The sequence below is a fragment of the Talaromyces marneffei genome, chromosome 1, assembly GCF_009556855.1.
Source record: "Talaromyces marneffei chromosome 1, complete sequence".
Lineage (NCBI taxonomy): Eukaryota > Fungi > Ascomycota > Eurotiomycetes > Eurotiales > Trichocomaceae > Talaromyces > Talaromyces marneffei.
In genome coordinates this window covers 4,408,211-4,427,563 of record NC_072348.1, presented here as the reverse complement: position 1 = coordinate 4,427,563, position 19,353 = coordinate 4,408,211, and the positions used below count along the sequence as shown (strand labels likewise).

The following is a 19,353-nucleotide window of genomic DNA, read 5'->3' as shown; positions in this document are numbered from 1 at the left end:
AGCAGATGATCCAGATGATTGATTAGGTCAATTACTGGGTACTGCCAACAAGAGATTAATGAAGTACCCCATGAATATACGCCTCGTTCATCATGTTGGACGAGAATCTTCCCAGTACGTCTGTCACGCCCCTCTCCGCCGGAGAACATTCCTAACAGGAACAGCTTTCTACCTAAGCAACGACAAGAAGAAACAATCCAACCATATTCTATTCACACAGCACGGTAACGAATCCGAACCGGCATACACATTGCGCCGCCTCGATCCCGCCGAACCTTCCTCACGAAACCGCTACGCCGTTGCCCTCTTCGACCCTTATATCCCCGATGTGTTGTACGGAGAGGTTCTCATAACACCAGAATGGACACAACCAACTCTATCCGCAGAAGCGATTCGTCAGAATGGAGGCGTACCTCCTCCACCGGAACCGATACTGCCATCGCAGTTCACCGTTCATCTATACAACCCCGACCAAGAGGTCATAGTACGTCATAAACCCAAGACATGGAATTCGCAGCCGTCGTGGGAGTTTGAAATGCCTCAGCAGTCTTTTAAGCAACCCTCGAATTCTACTCTGGATCAGGTACAATCAGGCCCGGCCGCATCGGACCTGACCCCCAAGCTCAAATTCGTATGGAGAAAGGATGGGTCGCTGTCCAAGGATTTTGCATGTTATTTGTCGGGAAAGACCACGACTCCCGACGATCGGAAGAAGAGCAAGGAGCCGGATATTACTATTTCCATACTCAAGGGATTGCGGGAAATTACTCTCTATGAACCGAACTTATACCGAGTGGAAATGGAAGACTTTAAAGGTCTAGAGGTCGTGTTGATGCTAGGCGCCGTCGTCATTCGAGATGTATTTTTTGCTCCGCTCAAGGATGCCTTTAATGTTGTTGGTTCTCCTACCTCATCGAGGACGAATTCGGCAACGGCGGAGGTACCCTCTATTCCAAGCAATAGCACCAAAATACCTGCAGCAGTTGCGAATGCGAATGGTAGTATTCCACCTCGGCAGCCCACTACTACCACGATACCACTGCGCAACACCAGACCACCACCACCAAGTCAACCGAACTTGGACCCGCGCACGAAATGGGAGATTGACGCCGAAAATGCTCGCATCAAACAGCAAGAGGACCTTGCAAGAAGAGAAAGACGCCGCAAGGCCGAGGAAGAGGAGCGCAGAACCAAGAAATTGATCGAAGCCGAGCAGAAAGCGCAACGAAAGAGACAAGCAGAAATCGACAAAGAAACGGAACGATTGAAGAAAGTGTATGGAAAGGAAGATGAGAAAAGTCGTCAGCAAAGACCGAATCAACCGAACCATTCTCATCACCACTCTGCCGGTCCAGCTATTAGGGTATCGTCTTATACAAGTCCGACTCATCAGGCTCGATACTCACATTATATGCCTGCTCCACCACCGCAACCCCCGCGACCAGGTCCATATATGCAGTCATCCGCTGCCCATCATTCTTCTATTAGCTTGCGACCAGCCCAACCTCATCCGCGACCTCAGTCTTCCATGTCCTATCTCGGAGTTGCACCGACAGCGTCAAGTCCAGCGATTCCACGATTGAAGGAGCGGAGAAGCATTTTTGGCTTTTTGAAGACGTCAGATGGTGAACCAAACCGATTGAGTAAAAAGAAGAGTTCGGTTTTTTGATACAACGAAACGTTTAGGCAGAGAAAAAAAAAGGCATAGAATCGATGGATGTATACCCTGGGTATGATAAGTTTACGGTCATGATATTTGCATTGCATATTTCGGTGTTTGGTGAACGGCTCTTTTTTAACGACAGCTCATTTTGGTTATTAACATTATATACCAATAAAATATTGAATAGATTCTGTCCATGATCTATACGTAGGACGTAGATTCGTAACGGCTATAATAATGGCATGGGCCACCTATACCTATTAAGTTAACTACTCACCTAGATAAATTAATTTAGGCAAGCCTTCTTCAACCCCGCCTTTGCCGAGTCAATTTCATATTAACTTTCCCTCCGACACGTCCTGTATAAGTTAGACAGAAGAAGCTGCTCTACCTGGCTTCGTTCTGATTCTTGTACGGCCATATGAGAGCACCTAGGTGTCAAAATGGACGGTATCACCACCCTCATCAACAACATCCAGTCTCCCGATTATCTGAGACTACTACTTCTACTATGTACCACTAGTGTTATCTACATCGTAACAGCATGTATCTACCGCCTCTTTTTCCACCCCTTCGCCCATATCCCAGGTCCATTCTTCGCAAAACTTACAGACGCCTACGGCCTATACCACGCATGGCGCCAGGACACTCACCTCGCCATCCACCGGCTCCATCTCATCTACGGCCCCATCGTACGCTATGGACCAAATCGGATCCTCGTAAATGATGTCAAAGGCATGAAAGAAATATACGGCTACAATGCCAACTTCGCAAAAGGGAAAGCTTACGAGGTGATGAGAATCGGTCCCGTGGAGAATGTGTTTAATGTTACGGATAAACAGAGGCATAAAAGGAAGAGGAGGCTTGTTGGGCAGGGGTTTTCGGAGGCGGCGTTGAGGGCGAGTGAGGATTGTGTTTTGAGACATGTTGATCGGTTTGTTGGTGGATTGCTGGACGGTGGTGATGATGTTTCAACGGAAAGTGACGGTTGGGGGTCTGCTAAAGATCTATCGATTCACTGTAAGTCTGACTGACCACATGAAGAGACTTCAAACAGGGTAGAAAAGGGAAAGCTAATTATCAGTTATAGCAAGCTACCTAGCCCTAGACGTCATCACAGACCTCGTATTCGGCAAATCCACCGATACTCTCACCAAACTAGACAACAGACAATACAGACCAATGCTAATCTCAACCGGCCACCGAATGGCGATGGCCATACAAATGCCCCAAATCTTCCGGGCAGGCAAATCCGGGCAATGGCTCGACCTCGGGAGGTGGATATTGAAGAATGCAGACGAAGAGCGAGCGCAATGGGTCAGTATGCTTCGAGGTTGGGTTATGGAACGAATTCAGTCAGAAATGGCTGCTTCTCGTGAATTGAAGCGACGAGATATTATGTCTACAATCATCAATGCTACGGATCCTGATACAGGTGAGAAGTTGAGCCCCCAGGAGATTGGCGCCGAAGCAATCAGCCTCATCAATGCTGGAGGTGATACCACCGCCACAGCTATCTCGGCTACTCTTTGGTACTTATCTCGGAATTCGTCTACGTACGGCCGACTCGTCGCAGAGATCAGGTCACGGTTCTCCTCAATGGATGATATTCGTGCGGGACCAATACTAAACTCATGCACTTATCTGCGTGCCTGTATCGATGAGGCTCTGCGCATATCTGCACCCGTAATATCACCTCTATACCGCGAGGCAGGATCAGGCGGCGCCACGGTCTGCGGTGTACATGTGCCGGAGGGATACGTAGCAGCCTGCCAGGCATATGCTCTACATCATAACGAGAAGTACTATCCGCACCCATTCTCCTATCAACCCGAAAGGTGGCTCGACCAGGAGGACAGCCAGGTAGCAGCAGACGCAAAACCAGCCTTCTTCGCGTTTTCGTACGGCGTCAGGAACTGCGCAGGCATCAATCTGGCGTATTTGGAAATCAATCTCGCTATTGCGAGGTTATTGTGGTCTGCGGATTTTCGGATTCCTTCTCACTCTGATTCGTCAAATCTGGCCAATATTGGCGGCGGTGATCCATGGAACAAGGAACCCCTGCGGAGGAGAGAGGATGAGTACCAGTTATATGATGTATTTGCGTCGGAGAAGAAAGGGCCAATGTTGGAGTTTCGCCGACGTTAGCCGTGGACTATTCATTGTTCATGCCTAGGCACCGTTAAATTATATTGGAGAACTACTACAGTAATATGAAGGTGGTAAAATGCGTTCCAAGGTTGGATGTCGACAATATTTACGTTTCGAATACTACATACATTGTAGTACATAACCTAGGTATGTAACATATATGAACCATATTTTCCCTGCCAGGCGGGGTCTTCCTTTGTCATCGAAACGTCAGGCAGTAGTTAGATCTTTTGACAATCCTTTAGACACGTAATCAAAACTTCTTTCATAAGAAGTTACGACTTTTCGATATACTTAATATGCTTTTGCTACAAAATGGATCCTCAGATGGATCGAAGATCTTGGTTCTTAAACTTCCAAGTATGAAGCCCTAGTCAGGAGTGAAACGACAAGACTTTCCACGGAACAAGATCTACTAGAATACCGAGTAGAACTTCAAAGTATGTCATAGTACATTTTAGTCCAATAAACTTGCATGAATATGGTTATCTTATAAATAGACCTTTTAAGCAGCTGGTCGTGTGATGACTGAAACTTTACAAGACTGTATCCGGAATTCCAGCACAGCCACAGTACAGAAGCCTTACCATGTTATTTATTACAGATGTAATTATCTTTTCAGCATAGTGGTACGAATAAAATACGTGGGTAATTAATACCTGAAAATCGAACTTTTACTGCTACGTAGTATAAGATACATGTACTACGTATTACCGCTGATCACGGTGGAGCAGCGTAACAGGTATGGTATTTTTCAAGAGCGGGATAAGTTCCGTTATTGACCGAAATCAAATTTCAGCAGGCTACCCTAACCCCAAAAAACCCTAGCCCTCTTACTATTTGTCGGATTGGCGGGTTTTGTTGGAAGCCTGCTAATATGACCGAGGCTAATCTCAAAACGGTCAGGACTTTCAGCCAATAAGAGGCTGTAAAATGTATATTAGCATCTTGGCAAATACCCACGATAAAGGGGAAAGAACGAGTAAAAAAAAAGGGCGACGTGGGGGCCCAACATAGTCAACAACAAGGACACATCGACTCACATATCAATTTTGTATGGTAACCTATGTTACCCGTTTACTAGCATATACGTGGATTCCAACAATTAAGAGTCTGATACCTTTATCGAGAAAAATTGAGGTTATTGACACGGGATTCATTGAACGACATGTTATCTAAGCAGATCAGCAAACCTGCCACCGAGCAGACCCTCACCGGCCCTAACGACTGGGAAAGATGGGAAAAGATATTCCTTTCCAAGATAGAGCAGAAGGATCTTATGGGATATCTCACCGGAGAAAGGGAACTGCCTACGAGGCCCGAGATGACGGTGATACCACCAACTCCCCCGTCAATCGAAGCATTGCGAGAAAGGAATCGTACCACAAATCGAGACCGAGAACGAAGCACACAGACCGAAGGAGACCAGGCTTCACAGGATGAAGCTATTTCCACCGGTCCAGCAACCTCAGCGGAGAAAGCAGCTCTCAAGCTATGGAAGGATGAATATTCGCTAGAGCTATCTCACTTCAACACGCTGATGACGTATTACCGAACGCAAGAGAGCCGATATGAAGCCGAACGGAAGAAAATTGACGACATTATACAATGGATGCAGACGTCGGTTAGTAACGATATCAAGGATGCGTGCTTCGGGGTAGGGATAGACGTACGAACCGGATATCAAAACTTGAAGCAATTCTTTGGACGTACGGCCATGACGATTGCTCATCAAATAGGACAAGAATATAGAATGCATATGAAGGAATTTCAAACCTGGCCAAAGGATATCAATTCTTGGGTAACCCAGTGGATGTCTATCATGCAACGTGGAAAGCAATATAACCTCACATTTGCGAAGGATGTAGTCAATTGGACTAAGGATTTCTTTGACGCCTTTTATAAAGCTGATCCGGCGTGGGTAACCGTGCTACGAACAACGTATAGCGACCGGATTGAAGCCGGGAATATCACATATAACGACTTCGCTAAGCAGGTGCAAGAGCAAGATCGCACCAGGCCCAAAGTGACAGCGAAGAGAGGCTTCCAACGAGGAGCCTTTAACGCAAATCAACAACAAGACGGCGCCTCGGACGAAGATAATAACAACGAGAACGAGAATAACACCCGCAGCGAGAGCTACAGAGGAAAAGGCCACCGAGGTGGTAATCGAGGAGGAAAACGAGGCAACAAGAACTATCAACCAGCTCGCGCAAGCAGCGGTCCTGCTTGTATCGGATGCGGTATGACGCATCCTGTTGTTCACTGCTTCTATCTCTTTCCTTTCCTCGCTCCAAAAGGGTGGATACCGAACGAGACGAGGGCAGCCATTGTCGAAAGGAATATGCGAGATAAAAGGATTTGTGAAGAAGTTGAAGATTTACGGAAGAAATTCGCGTCAACTCAATTCCAGATCGTTGAGCGAAGAAGCAAGGAAAGCAAGGAAGAAGAATCGCTTATATGACTCGATCGAGAAGTCGGGCATCTTGACGAAGATAAAGCTAGCTTTTATATATCAACAACGGCCTCATTTACTGCTACAAGCTACGTTTTACACTGGTCAACTATCCTCGACTCCGGTTCTACAATTCACGTTTTCCACGATATCAACCGCTTCGAGAAATATCGAAAAGCGAGACCCGGCGACTATCTCTTAGCCGGTAATTCGAAGGTAAGAATTGAAGGCTACGGTGAGGTGGTTATACACCTAAAAGGCCCAAATGAGAAGAGCAGTCCGATACGGTTATATAACGTTGCTTATTGCAAAGATTTTGCAACCAACCTGGTGTCCATGCAGTCGCTTTGGAAGATGGGATATTATTGGGATCAACGCCCAACACACAACTGCATACGCAGAAACGACGGCCGATTCGTGGGCTCAATTCAGCCCCGGTATGGCCAATTCGTACTTGAATATAGGAAAGAAAGGGCGCGTGGTACAGTGTTGAGCGCACACAAAGAATCAAACTCTTGGACCCCGAGGCCTCCACGTAAAGCAGATATCCAACGCTGGCACCTACGGCTCGGTCACCCAGGACCTCAGGCCCTTGAGCACCTCTCCAGCGCATCTCGAGGAGTGCGAGTAACGGGCATATCACCGAAGTCAAATCTTACAAAAGGAGAAGGTATAAAAACGGTCGAATGCGATGCCTGCGCTACCGCCAAGATGAAGCGTCAAATCAGACGAGAGCCCCGAGAAAAGCCTAGTAAACCCGGTGAACGTTTAGCAATCGATTTCCACGATTTTGAAAGCAGCACCTCTGGATATAGCTCTACAATGCTCGTTACGGATCGTTACTCGGGATACATTTGGGATTATAACCTCACGGACCGCACCGGCGAGACAATCAGGGCAGCTCTTGCAGATTTGTTGCCAAAACTAGACGCCCAATATGGGTTAGTCCCATGGGTTATTGAGTGCGATAATGAGATATATATGAACCGACCGCTAGTGAAGGAATATCTCGAAAGCTTCTTTATACGACTTGAGCCTTCACCTCCGTATACACAAGCATTAAACGGCGCAGCTGAACGCTCAGGGGGTGTAATCAAGGATAAAGGAAGAAGCATGGCTGCAAGTGGAAAAATTCCTCACGATTTGTGGCCAGAAATCAATCGCGCTGCAGTCTATCTTTTCAATCGCACCCCAAGGTACGAATCGAACTGGAAAACGCCATACGAGGTTTTTCACACCTATCTTGCGCTTCAAAATAGCAAAGTTTTTGAAGATATGAAGCCAAATCAAGCACATCTGAGAGTCTACGGTTGCAAGGCCTATTCGCTTACAACAAAATATATGAAGAAAGAAAAGAGGCTTCAAAGATATCACCCCAAGGCCTGGATAGGCTATCTAGTTGGATATGACTCTACGAATATCTTCCGGATATGGAACCCGAAACTAGGAGTCGTCGTCAGTGCGCGTGACGTTATTTTCAACGAAGATGAAGTTTTTGATGGAAATTTGGATAAGCTTCGCAATGACCTTGCTACCACTACAATTGATGAGATTGCTGAATTACTTAATAGTGTCCATATTCAAAATGATAAGCTTCAAAGTGCTACGGTTGGAGGACCTTCCTGGACGCAGGAAGACGAGCCCAACTCGTATAACAATGAAGAGAGCCTCGAGCCCCGGTTAACCACTGGAGATGCCCAAAATGAGGATATCAACCTACGGGTTGAAGGAAGAGACCACCCGGTGCGCCGTCTGCAGCGGATATCGACGCCGAAGTCCCCTTCCAAGATAGAGCTCCCGAATCAGGTCAGAGCCTATCTCATGCTCCCGCTACAGGTTTGAGCCAAAATGAAGCTCCCGCTACAGGTCAGAGCGTATATAGAGCTCCCGAATCAGGTCAGAGCCTATCTCCAGCTCCCGCTACAGGTCAGAGCACAAATCTCGCTCCCGAATCAGGTCAGAGCTTAGAGAAGGATATTATTTATCCAACACCACCGGACTCACCTCCGGCGGTGCTTATGAGCGCTACGATACAGAATCCGGTTAAAGATGAATTGAATAGAATCAATTATCTTGATTCGGGCTGTAGAGAAGCCGTTGCGTGGGAAGCAGCGTTTACCGCAGGCACCTCTCACAAGATATACGGATCACTTAATGGAAAGCCCTTCAACCGTTCATCCTTGAGACGTGCCTTACGCTCGACAACTGGCTTACAGTCTTTCTTTATGGGTAAGAGGCCTGCAGCTAGTGCGCGTATAAAGGACGTTCTGGAAAGCGGAAAGGAGCTCATTAATTTACACCGGAATATGTTACCCGCGCCTCCAAAGGGGCATGGAGAGTTAAAAACTCATGAACTTGGAGCACTATTCTCAGAGGCTGAGAAGGAACACTTACGCAGCCACCAACCCACCAAATCGTGGTCAAAGGTGCCATATTCTTATGCAAAAGGAAGGCAGGTGCTTGACTGCATGTGGGTTTACGTTTACAAATTTGACAAGCATGGGAGGCTCCTTAAGTGCAAGGCGCGCCTAGTCGTACGTGGGGATCAACAAGTTGGCCTCAACCAAGGTGATACGTACGCTGCAACGCTTGCTGCAAGGTCATTCCGCACCTTTATGGCTATCGCCGCTCGCTTCGATTTGGAAATGGCTCAATATGATGCCGTGAATGCCTTCGTTCATGCCCCGATTCAAGAAACGGTATTTATGAGGATACCTCCGGGATATCGGCATCTTTACCCAGGAACGATTTTGAAGCTAAATAAAGCGCTATACGGCCTACGGACGTCGCCCTTACAATGGCAGAGAACGTTGACTGAGTCGTTACAAAAACTAGGCTTCAAATCCGTGCCTCATGAGCCGTGCTGCATGATAAAGAGTGGGATATTGATTTTCTTTTACGTGGACGATATCGTCCTCGCTTATAAGAAGGATAAAGAGAAAGAAGCGAGAAGCCTTATGAATAATTTGAAAAAGGAATACACCATTACTGGAGGAGAAGAGCTCCAATGGTTTTTAGGAATCCGCGTTATAAGAGACCGCGAGAAGAAGCTCATATGGCTAAGTCAAGCTTCATATATTGATAAGATTGCAAAGCTTGCTGACACGTTCCCAATTCATGATACACCAATGGCAAAAGATGAGCTTCTTCCCTATACAGGACGAGCAAGTCATGCTACTATTCACAGTTATCAACGCAAAGTCGGATCTCTAATGTACGCCGCCGTCAGTACGCGCCTCGATATTGCCTTCGCCGTATCCCGGTTATCTCGTTTCCTCACAAACCCGTCACCTACACACCACCGAGCCGCAGACCGAGTATTGTTATATCTCCAAAGCTACCGGCACCTTGCTCTTCAACTCGGGGGTGGGGATGGATTCGTGGTTGCTAGTGACGCCTCATTCGCCGATAATACCCTCGATCGCAAGAGCTCTCAGGCGTACGTGATGACGCTGTATGGAGGAATAACAGGGTGGCAAGCGAATAAACAAAATACGGTTACAACATCAACTACAGAGGCAGAATTGTTAGCGCTATCTCAGGCAGCAAAAGAAGGCATGTACGTTATGCACCTACTGAAGGAATTGGACGTCAAATTGGAGACCCCCCGACTGCATCTCGAATGCGATAATAAGCAGACAATAAGCCTCATTGAGAAGGATATCGTCACCCTGAAAACGAAGCTTCGCCACGTGGATATTCACCACCACTGGCTACGGGAACAATTCCAGGAAGGACGCGTAGAGCTCACCTACGTGCCTACAAAGAAGATGATTGCAAATGGCCTCACAAAGGCGCTACCGAAAGGAGAATTTGACGCGTTTTTGGAGCAGATAAAGATGACTGATATATCAAGATATCTCCACGAGCAAAAGGAGGATACGCAGGAAGTTGATATGGGCACCGTGCTCAATTGCTTGCAGATATGAGGCCTTTTCCAACACCGAAGCACTCTTTCCTTTATACGGTTTATCCCACTGGGTTTACATATCAAGGTTTTAACGAGGCTTCCAGGCACGTATTAGGCTTCACCAAAAAGATATCAATATCCACAAAAAAAGGATGCCCGTACGGAATATCAACTATATTTGAGGTATATGAGGCTATTCGCAGATATCTGGTCAGCCTGCCTGCGGTGCGGCTGAGGGGGTGTGTTGGAAGCCTGCTAATATGACCGAGGCTAATCTCAAAACGGTCAGGACTTTCAGCCAATAAGAGGCTGTAAAATGTATATTAGCATCTTGGCAAATACCCACGATAAAGGGGAAAGAACGAGTAAAAAAAAAGGGCGACGTGGGGGCCCAACATAGTCAACAACAAGGACACATCGACTCACATATCAATTTTGTATGGTAACCTATGTTACCCGTTTACTAGCATATACGTGGATTCCAACAGGTTTACTCCCGGCTAACCCTGAATGTATTTTACAAGTATAAGAAAGGAAGAAGTGACTAGCAAGATTGTATCTGTTTAGTTCTCTCTGTCTCTCCGTCTACATGATGTTCCAAAGCCGGGTTCTTATAGACATTCTGGTGAGCTGATTTTGTGTATGGTCGACGTAATTTGTGATCTATCATGAGGGGTAAATCTGGGGGCCATAATGTAGAGCTTCTGATTGACTGCCTCATTTGACTGCTCCTGGATATCCGGATTATCTAACACTATTCTACCTGTCAGATAATCCGGATATCTTGGAGCTCACCGCATGTACTTGGCCACCTATATTTCAGTCAATCAGAAACCATATTTTTATCACCAATATAGCCCTCAATGTTTACACCGTACGCGGTGCGGTGTTGATCTTATATTGACACCGCACCCCCGGCAACTTTCTTTCGTAGTTAGCAAGTCATTATTAGGAATATCAAATATATATTCACCGGCTTCACTTCTGTAGGACCGTCGGTTAGCCCTTATCCCAACCCCATTGAGCCGATCTAGGACCGGGTTAAACCGACAATTATGGAGAGGGCCTCGTATCTGGATTAAAGAATTATTTATGTAATATTAGAATATGTATATCAGGCTGTTAAGTGCGAAGGATCTAGACTATCTAGATAATCTCTTAATTATGAGTGTAAGCTGTCACATCTTATATTTGCCAGAAGATTAGAAATAGATTGTTGAAGATGGGTTTAGAGGGTTAGATGATTTAGGTGTTGAGTGTGATTTTCTCAGTGATGAACTTAAGAAGCAGGACTAGATATGATGGAGTTGGATATAGATTTTGTACATATGGATTTCATAGATGGCGTGTAGTTTTGTTAGATGGATTGAGATACCATGTATATTGTTTATCCTATGTTTTTAAAGTCTATCCCTTGCATTCTGACCAAAGCTATATACTATACCCATCTAAGCATATAATGTCACCATCAACTAGGTAAATTATACATACACTGAGTAGCTCATTGATTTAGCGCAGAACATACAGAACATTAGCTCAGGAACAATAGGAAGTACGTAGAACAGATCCACTACCGCATCAGAAAAGAGACCCTGAGATATGGCAAGCTCCAATTACCGGCCTTGTTGATTGATTGCTCACAGATCCGTGAGTTTTTATGGCCTTTCAGCCCCAGACAACAGCACCATAGATATTCAATCTAGTGTCAATTTTCAGATCTTTCATTTGACGACGAAGATCACCTCAAGTCTGACACAGAGACTTCTATGACAATCTCACATGACAGATGAAGATAGGAAGGAGAAATAATCATTACCATTTAGAGTTAGGAGATTCTGTCGGCAGTTCGGTATTCTCAGATCTAAATGAATACAACTAGGTACGAACTTCGGAATAGAGTGTCTCCAACTTCTCCGTAGATAAAAAGATACCGAGATACATCTAACGAGAATATAAAGATGCAAAGGAAAAAAAATTCAAGAATGCATGATAGATACATATTCCATCTGGAAGCTTCGCTGGTTCTAGGGCGACCCCGAAAGTATAAGATTCTATTCTAATTCCATATTCGAAGTTTGCAAATATTGTCTTGAATATTCAACTTCTTCTCCTAATGGGCTGCAATATTTGCTCCCTTCTCCGCCATATACTGTTGAAATTTGGGGAAGAACTCCTTGTAAAAGGCAGTATCGACCATCTCCTCCAACTTGCTGACCTGCGTTCCATCTTCGCTGAACGTAAGGAAAACTGCATATTCGTTGGTCCACTTGAAATCACCAAATGGTGTATCCGCAAAAGATGTTGCGTAAATGGCGGCTTTGTTCTTGGATGCGTCATGAAGGATTGAATATATGTCCAACTATCATCATCAAAGTCAGTCCCGGGCTTTCGACGAAGATACAAAATTTAAGGAAAGAGACACGGGGCTTAGGAACCTTATAGTTGAGTAAAACACCCAAGAGACTGGGCAAAAGCTTGAGGACCTCGGGTTTTGTGCGTGGAGGAACACCCATGGTAAAAGGCAGGAAGTTCTGCGTGCAGTCGTCGGTCCAGGTCTCCGTCCAGGACTCGGGGGTGAAGGTTTTCCATCCCTCAATGAACTTGGCGAGAGTTGCTGCCTGAGCTTCAGCTGTGGCTGTTGACATTTTGCAAGGCAAATGACTACCTAGTTACTAGTTTCCGGACGTGAGGGTTGGGGTTTGAGGTTTAAAGCTGCGAAGGCACAAGGAATAGAGCTTCTGATTTAGAATGAGAGGATGAATTATCAAAGTACAGTTTTAAGTCTTTGTTATAAAGCTCGGGCTCAAGATCTACACGTTGATACATTGTCCGTATACATGATTACATATTAAGTACTTTTATTGATGATGATGGACGGTGAAGATACATTGCGCCGCCCCCAAATTTTCGGGGCATTAGGGCAACGGCAGATTGTCGGGATAATTGGGATCGCAAAGACACCAGCTCTGATAAGTAAGGCTGAATAATGCAAACATGATGGTTCTCGCATAACTAATGTGGCACGCATTGCACCTCCTATCATCTGGACTACGGCCTGAGCAACCTAATGAGCAGTAATTGAACTGAATCGAGAAATTTCAAGGATTGACAGCCTATGGAGGGAGATTGTTGAAAAGACTGTAAATTGTGTATATTACAAACACAGTATTAGCTGTTCCAGTACCTACTACTCGGAGGTTCATCCAATTTCTAGCCGAGTTATAAAATAAGGCAGCATCTATTTCAAGTAACCCGAACACTTCGCCCCTGCACTGGTGAAGCAGCAACCTCGTGGTCCAATATTTCTCGCCTGAGAGCATACTTCTTCGAAAATACCATCACCACTGTTAACTTGCACCGTCTGAGCCTCTCGCCATGACCTCGACCAGTCAGATCCCCAATAACTGGGTGGACAAAGGCCCGTGGCCTTTGATCAGCACTCCTCAAGCGGAAGGTCAAGACATCGTAAGTAATTGATAATCAATAAGAATCATTATCTTCTACTTTCTGTCATACGAGATTTTAATCTTTGACAGAATTCGCACTATTCTGTCTTCATCGCAGTAGATATGTGCCACGTCCATAATCTTTTCATACGCGCAATGAACAGCATTTACCTCCAAAGTCCTCATGTCACGAAGCACGAAGATATTGCAGACCTACTCTTCTATACCAAAACCCTTGTCATAACGATCGACGCCCATCACGACAGCGAAGAAAAATACTTTTTTCCAGAACTAGCCGCCTACACCAAAAACCCAAAAATCATGGCTGTTAATCAAGCCCAGCATGCTTCATTTCACGGGGGTCTGGAGAAGCTTGGAGAATACTGCACAACAACTTCTCCTGCAGACTACTCCTATGTCACGTTCCGAGGCATGATTGACGCTTTCGCGACACAGCTCTCCAAGCATCTCAACGAGGAGATCCCTACAATCTTGGCCCTCAAAAAATACCCAAGCAAGGATCTGAAGAAAATCTGGGCCCGAACGGAGCAGCACATCAACGACGTCGGGAGCTTCGATGAGATGTTCCCTCTGGCCTTTGGATGCATGGATAAGGGGTTTGAGGGAGGCCAACACAAGTTCCCCCCCGTGCCGAAAGTTGTGAATTATGTAGTCTACTACTGGTTTGCGAGAAAACATAGCAGTGTTTGGAGGTTTAATCCTTGCGATATGTGGGGGAATCCTGTACCACTGCATTTCCTGCCAAGGGAGACATCGTGAGACAGGTATCACTGCTTGCGAACTCCGAAGCATCGTACAGTGGGTTGTATGTTAATTAGACAATTGAGCAATGGAACCAAATTTTTTTAGACTGGCCAGACACAGGTTGTTTCGGGCTTCCTTACGAGAATCTAGGTCACTAGAAAAGCGAGTGAAGAGTAAGATCTGCCAGGCCGGAAACTTGATTGGATGAAAGATTGCATTCAGGAGCGAAATCCAAATGAGTATCCGACGGGCCTATGATTCTCGGCACATTAGCATGGGATAAATGGGGCATTGCAGTGAAATCAATGTCCCGTAGTGGCAGATTAGTACCAATTCATACTAGATCGGTCCGGAAGCATAGAAAAGAAGAAGTGTTATGGTGATATCTTCGATCTATTGATGCACAATTCCCAATATAGCTATATACAAAATCTCAATCAGAAAGAATGCGAGATGATGTAAATCCAAGTTCCTCGATAACTACAGGCTGTTGTAGTTGATTTGTAATGCTCAATACCTAACTTCCAAGCATGTACGCTTTCTAAACGTTATTTCTAAGCCATTCTCGCTCTCGCTCAAAACAGCCCCCGAACCCCCGATATAGACCGACTGTTGTTGCAGGTGTTCGTCATGATTGTTTTGTTGTTGCTTGGACTCCCGAACCGTGTCCCATTACGAAACCCGGAGTCTGGCTTTTCTTGTGTATATATATATGTGATTCTATAGTACGCAAATGTGTTCAATTAAATTCTAGAACCCAAAAGTTCATCTGTATTCGAGTCTGACAGTTTCGTAATTTTGCAAATATGTCATCGCCAATCGTCCTCATCTTCGGCGCGGGAGCCAACATTGGAGTCAATGTCGCAAAGGAATTTGTAGCAGGCGGTTACAAGGCCGTCTTGACCTCAAGAAAGGCCCCAACTGAGCCTGACTCCAGGTTCTCTTACCTCCAAGGCGACCTTGCGAACCCCGAGTCTGTCAGCGAAATCTTCTCGAAGGTCCGCTCGCAGTTTGGAGAACCAAGCGTTGTCGTTTACAATGGTAACTAAGGCTCATCTGGTTTTTGAATGATCCGGATCCGCTAACAAAAGAAATAGCCGCCGCTGTCTCTTTCACTGCGCCTGACGATCCATTTGTTGTTGAACGGGCCACGTTCGAAAAGGATCTCAACATCAACACTACCAGCACATTTGTCGCTATTAAAGAGTCGCTTGCCAGCTTTAAGGCTCTTCCCGAAACTGCTTCCCGCACTTTCATCTATACCGGCAATGCCATGAACTTCCTCCCCTTCGGAGGTGTGATGACTTTGGGTGCAGGAAAGAGTGCCAGCGCGCACATGATCGCATCTGCGGCTACAGCCTACGCACCAAAGGGTTACAAGTAAGATGACAATGACCAGTTACAGTAGCGTAACTTCGTGTGCTGACCCTCCATAGGTTCTACTACGCGGATGAGAGAAAGGCGGACGGAAGGCTTAGTGGCAAGACCATCAGCGGCGAGGCCCACGGTCAGCTCTACAAGAAGATCTCTGAAGACAAGACTCAAGGCCCTTGGTTGCAGACCTTTGTTCCAGGAAAGGGATATGTAGCTTTCCCAGCAGACACTGATGTCAGTCTCCCTCCTCACTAAGCGACTCTATGAGAGGTCCGGACCGTGGTGATGGATTTGAAAACAAAACCATATTTCCCATTGCCCTAGAGCTTTAGCATAGAGGAAATACCAAAGCATTTGGAAATACTTCTAGTGAAAATATTAGTGGCCCAGTGTAATGTTCCTGTGTGGTTCAAGATCAAGATATTAATATTTCATTGTCATGGACAAGATAGTGCAAATACTTGACCACCTTTTTCGTATACCAATATATTTATATACTACCGTTTTGGATTTCTTATCATCAATTCAAGAATCTTACAAGCCACACATATACATCCATAAGACAAATTCTCGATCGTCTCTATAATTAGAGGGAGAGTACTGTTTGTGAGCAGCTAGAGTGATACGAATGACCTTGTTTGGGTTGATTCAAGTTTTCTATTTACTCCGAATATAAATATATCTGATTCGTTTCTAGATCCATTTAAGTATTTATTTGATACTTTTGATTCATCCCTGGTTATGATAAAGTCAAAATCTAATAACTCATCATGTCTTTATCTTCACGCTTATACATTGAACGGTGTATATCTAGGTATAATTCTAACATATATCTTGTTGAATTTAATAAACAATTTCTCGCCTTTTGGTATAACCATTATGAGGAAGTCAAGCATAGTTCTTCATGTTCTGAATACGTGGAGAAGGCAAAGAAGAGAAAGAATCAGTAACAGAACCCTGGGAAGAAGGCATATCCATTTGCCTCAATGACATGTGTGAGGCATCCACTACCAAACAAATACACCATACTTCTTGAACTCCTCGTCAACGGTCAACCTCTTCATGTCATCCTCTATCAAGCATAGTGCAACAGCAATCTCTCCATCTTGCGTCTTTGGCATCAAGAAGCCCAAGCTCTCCAGCGGCTGGAATCGCGGTCTGCGCACACCCCTCGGCTTCCCCAGTCCAAGCCCAAAGTCAAGATCATAGCTGTTCAGCTTCGCCCATGAACTGACCATAAAGTCCAATGGTGGGTTCACCTTGCCTGCGAAGGAGAATACGTTTTTGTCTGTAGTACGACTTAGGGCAGTTGCGAGAGCCTGGGTGCTGTATCCCAAGTTGTTTGGCAGTTTGGCGTCCAGAGCTGCACGGAGCATTGAGGCGATGGACCCTAATGGTTGATCGGTGAGGTTCTTCAGTGTAGATGAGTGGTATGTCACGTTTTGCAAAAGGCCGGTGTAGATGCTTGGAACGCCTAGATAGCTTCTCACGTCCACAGCACGGGCACATGTTGTCTTCGCTGTGGGATCGAAACGTGGGAGACGGGCGCGTATGACAGCTTGCCATATAAAGGCACTAAGTGCATCGTCTGTCGAGATGAAACTGCCAGATGGGAGAGTGATGTCCTTTTCAGCAATAGCTTTCAACTGGGAGAGAGAGGAGTGACTGAATAGAATGTAGGTCCACTCAAGCTTTGGTGGAGGAGGGTCATTGGGTGATGGAACTGGTCGGGGTTGAGAAACCTGACGATCGAGCTCAGCTCCTGGCTTGTAGGACTCATCCAGCAATGGGATTAGCGTGTGGCAGTCTAGATTGCCAGCTGCCAGTTCATCCATTGTGAACGGTTCATTACGGCAGGCCTTTGAGAAGAGACTGATTACCTGACCCTGCCCAGTCATGTCCATTGCAGTATGGTTAGCGGCAATGGTAAGAAGCAGGCCTCCCCTGATGATGTTGGCTTGTACTACGAGGACCGGCGAGATCTCAGGTGTGTCCGTTGGCACTGGCAGTGTTTTGCGAGGCGCAATGACGGTTTCATCCACCATCGTGAACGGGAAGCCGGCCGTTTCCATGGCCTCCATGGTTGGGAACGTGGGATCAGCTCTCAAATCTTTCAAGATCAAGGCAGGGATCCAGTCCAGTGGTCTAATCTTGAATACACCTGTGTTGCCTTCCCCTGCACCTTCATTTACGACCTGGCCTGCGATCCAGGGAAAACTGTCGGTTAATCTTTGAAGACCCGCAGTCAAAGTATCGATCATCGCCGAGGTCTCGAAAGAATCGGATGTTGGAAATGCGAAGCATATTTGCGTATACATCTGCAGTAACGGCTGCTGGCAAAGGATGTTGAGAGGGTAGCCCTCTCCGCCATGGCCGATCAGATGGGGTGTATGCATTCTTGTGGTTGGTCTTATTATGGCTTTTGCTTCAATAACTTAACAAAAAATATATTTGTTCTCAGGTTAACACTACTTCCATTGTGATATAATACAGTTTATACAGATAACCCTATCCGACCAACTAGGCTGACCGATAATGACACGGAATACAAATCGCCATCAAAGTTGAGTCACCAAGAATCTCTTTCAAGCTTCAAGTGGAATAAATGACTCAAGTCTCCGTACTGAGTTTTCGGCCCCTTGAGGCTTGCTCTCAGAATCGCGACTCGGGCTATTTAGGGCTGACTAATTATAACCCTATAGTTAACTATCTAACATGATACCCGAAAACCCCACAATTGACCCGATCAAGGGGAGAAGAGATCGTACAGCATGCATAAGCGACCACCTAACTATCAGCCCCTGCACCAGCTCCATGTCCGAAACGTTCCCGCCGGCCTCGAGTGCGAACAGCGTGTTGTTGGTCGGAGTCATCACGATCCATGTAAACGGGACGAGTGACAGAGTAGTGAGGCCTGCAATCGCATAGCGCCGCCAGTTCTTCTGGCTGCGAAGTGCCGAGAAGACGTACAGCCCGCATGTCCCTATGCATATACCCGGCAAGATGATGTGGCCGTAGTCGTAAGTGCGAGACCATTGCGCGACCATGTGAGTGGCAGTTTTGTTGGTGTCCATGAAGACCGGAACGGATATCATCGCGATGTTCATCATGGCGCCTGTTGCGCGCAAAGTGGTTCAGTAAATGATCTTGCCGACTCACGGGAGCTTGGAGCTTTCTTTACCTGAGAGGAATCCTCCAGCTAGCACGGCAGCTTTTTGAACCCCCAGCTTAGGGGGCTCAGAATTCACATGCTTGGTGCGTGGTGACATGATCGCTCCGGAGCGTAGATAGAATCCAAATATCAATTAAAGTGTGTAATTAAAGTGTACAATCAACGCTTCTTAAGGATTATGCTGCGTAGGAGATTGGGTGCAGGATTTTATCTTTAATGGTCTTCTATACCTTCGGACATGCAAGTCTAGACTGCTTCGGAATGTTTCGCATTCGGGATAGCTTTGTCGGAGATCACGCTTTACAGCTGATCACATGGTTCTCTGCAGTTCATATTCAATAACTTGATACGATGTTTCCTGGCATCAAGTTTGAGGGTTGCTAACTGTCCGCCTCCATTCTTCTCTCGTGGTTCCAA

At 46.0% G+C, this 19,353-nt stretch overlaps 8 protein-coding genes across 8 annotated transcripts; 5 read left to right on the top strand and 3 right to left on the bottom strand.

Moving 5' to 3' along the window:
- Window positions 1-92: 92 nt before the first annotated feature.
- Window positions 93-1,669, top strand: EYB26_001632 (uncharacterized protein; the record flags this gene model as incomplete). Its single annotated transcript, XM_054260941.1, has 2 exons — window positions 93-114; window positions 165-1,669. 2 exons carry the CDS (start codon window positions 93-95, stop codon window positions 1,667-1,669), a joined length of 1,527 nt encoding a protein of 508 aa, XP_054116916.1.
- A 437-nt stretch (window positions 1,670-2,106) lies between these two features.
- Window positions 2,107-3,811, top strand: EYB26_001631 (uncharacterized protein; the record flags this gene model as incomplete). Its single annotated transcript, XM_054260940.1, has 2 exons — window positions 2,107-2,683; window positions 2,754-3,811. The coding sequence occupies 2 exons, from the start codon at window positions 2,107-2,109 to the stop codon at window positions 3,809-3,811; spliced, it is 1,635 nt and encodes a 544-aa protein (XP_054116915.1).
- Window positions 3,812-4,982: 1,171 nt separating this feature from the next.
- Window positions 4,983-6,278, top strand: EYB26_001630 (uncharacterized protein; the record flags this gene model as incomplete). The annotated part of the gene is made up of 1 exon (XM_054260939.1): window positions 4,983-6,278. The coding sequence occupies one exon, from the start codon at window positions 4,983-4,985 to the stop codon at window positions 6,276-6,278; it is 1,296 nt and encodes a 431-aa protein (XP_054116914.1).
- A 6,011-nt stretch (window positions 6,279-12,289) lies between these two features.
- Window positions 12,290-12,824, bottom strand: EYB26_001629 (uncharacterized protein; the record flags this gene model as incomplete). Its single annotated transcript, XM_054260938.1, has 2 exons — window positions 12,290-12,538; window positions 12,615-12,824. 2 exons carry the CDS (start codon window positions 12,822-12,824, stop codon window positions 12,290-12,292), a joined length of 459 nt encoding a protein of 152 aa, XP_054116913.1.
- Window positions 12,825-13,554: 730 nt separating this feature from the next.
- Window positions 13,555-14,405, top strand: EYB26_001628 (uncharacterized protein; the record flags this gene model as incomplete). Its single annotated transcript, XM_054260937.1, has 2 exons — window positions 13,555-13,644; window positions 13,716-14,405. 2 exons carry the CDS (start codon window positions 13,555-13,557, stop codon window positions 14,403-14,405), a joined length of 780 nt encoding a protein of 259 aa, XP_054116912.1.
- Window positions 14,406-15,196: 791 nt separating this feature from the next.
- On the top strand, window positions 15,197-16,019 carry EYB26_001627 (uncharacterized protein; the record flags this gene model as incomplete). Its single annotated transcript, XM_054260936.1, has 3 exons — window positions 15,197-15,431; window positions 15,488-15,770; window positions 15,827-16,019. The coding sequence occupies 3 exons, from the start codon at window positions 15,197-15,199 to the stop codon at window positions 16,017-16,019; spliced, it is 711 nt and encodes a 236-aa protein (XP_054116911.1).
- Window positions 16,020-16,771: 752 nt separating this feature from the next.
- EYB26_001626 (uncharacterized protein) lies at window positions 16,772-18,160 on the bottom strand (the record flags this gene model as incomplete). The annotated part of the gene is made up of 1 exon (XM_054260935.1): window positions 16,772-18,160. The coding sequence occupies one exon, from the start codon at window positions 18,158-18,160 to the stop codon at window positions 16,772-16,774; it is 1,389 nt and encodes a 462-aa protein (XP_054116910.1).
- Window positions 18,161-18,466: 306 nt separating this feature from the next.
- EYB26_001625 (uncharacterized protein) lies at window positions 18,467-19,033 on the bottom strand (the record flags this gene model as incomplete). Its single annotated transcript, XM_054260934.1, has 2 exons — window positions 18,467-18,879; window positions 18,946-19,033. The coding sequence occupies 2 exons, from the start codon at window positions 19,031-19,033 to the stop codon at window positions 18,467-18,469; spliced, it is 501 nt and encodes a 166-aa protein (XP_054116909.1).
- Between the last annotated feature and the right edge of the window lie 320 nt (window positions 19,034-19,353).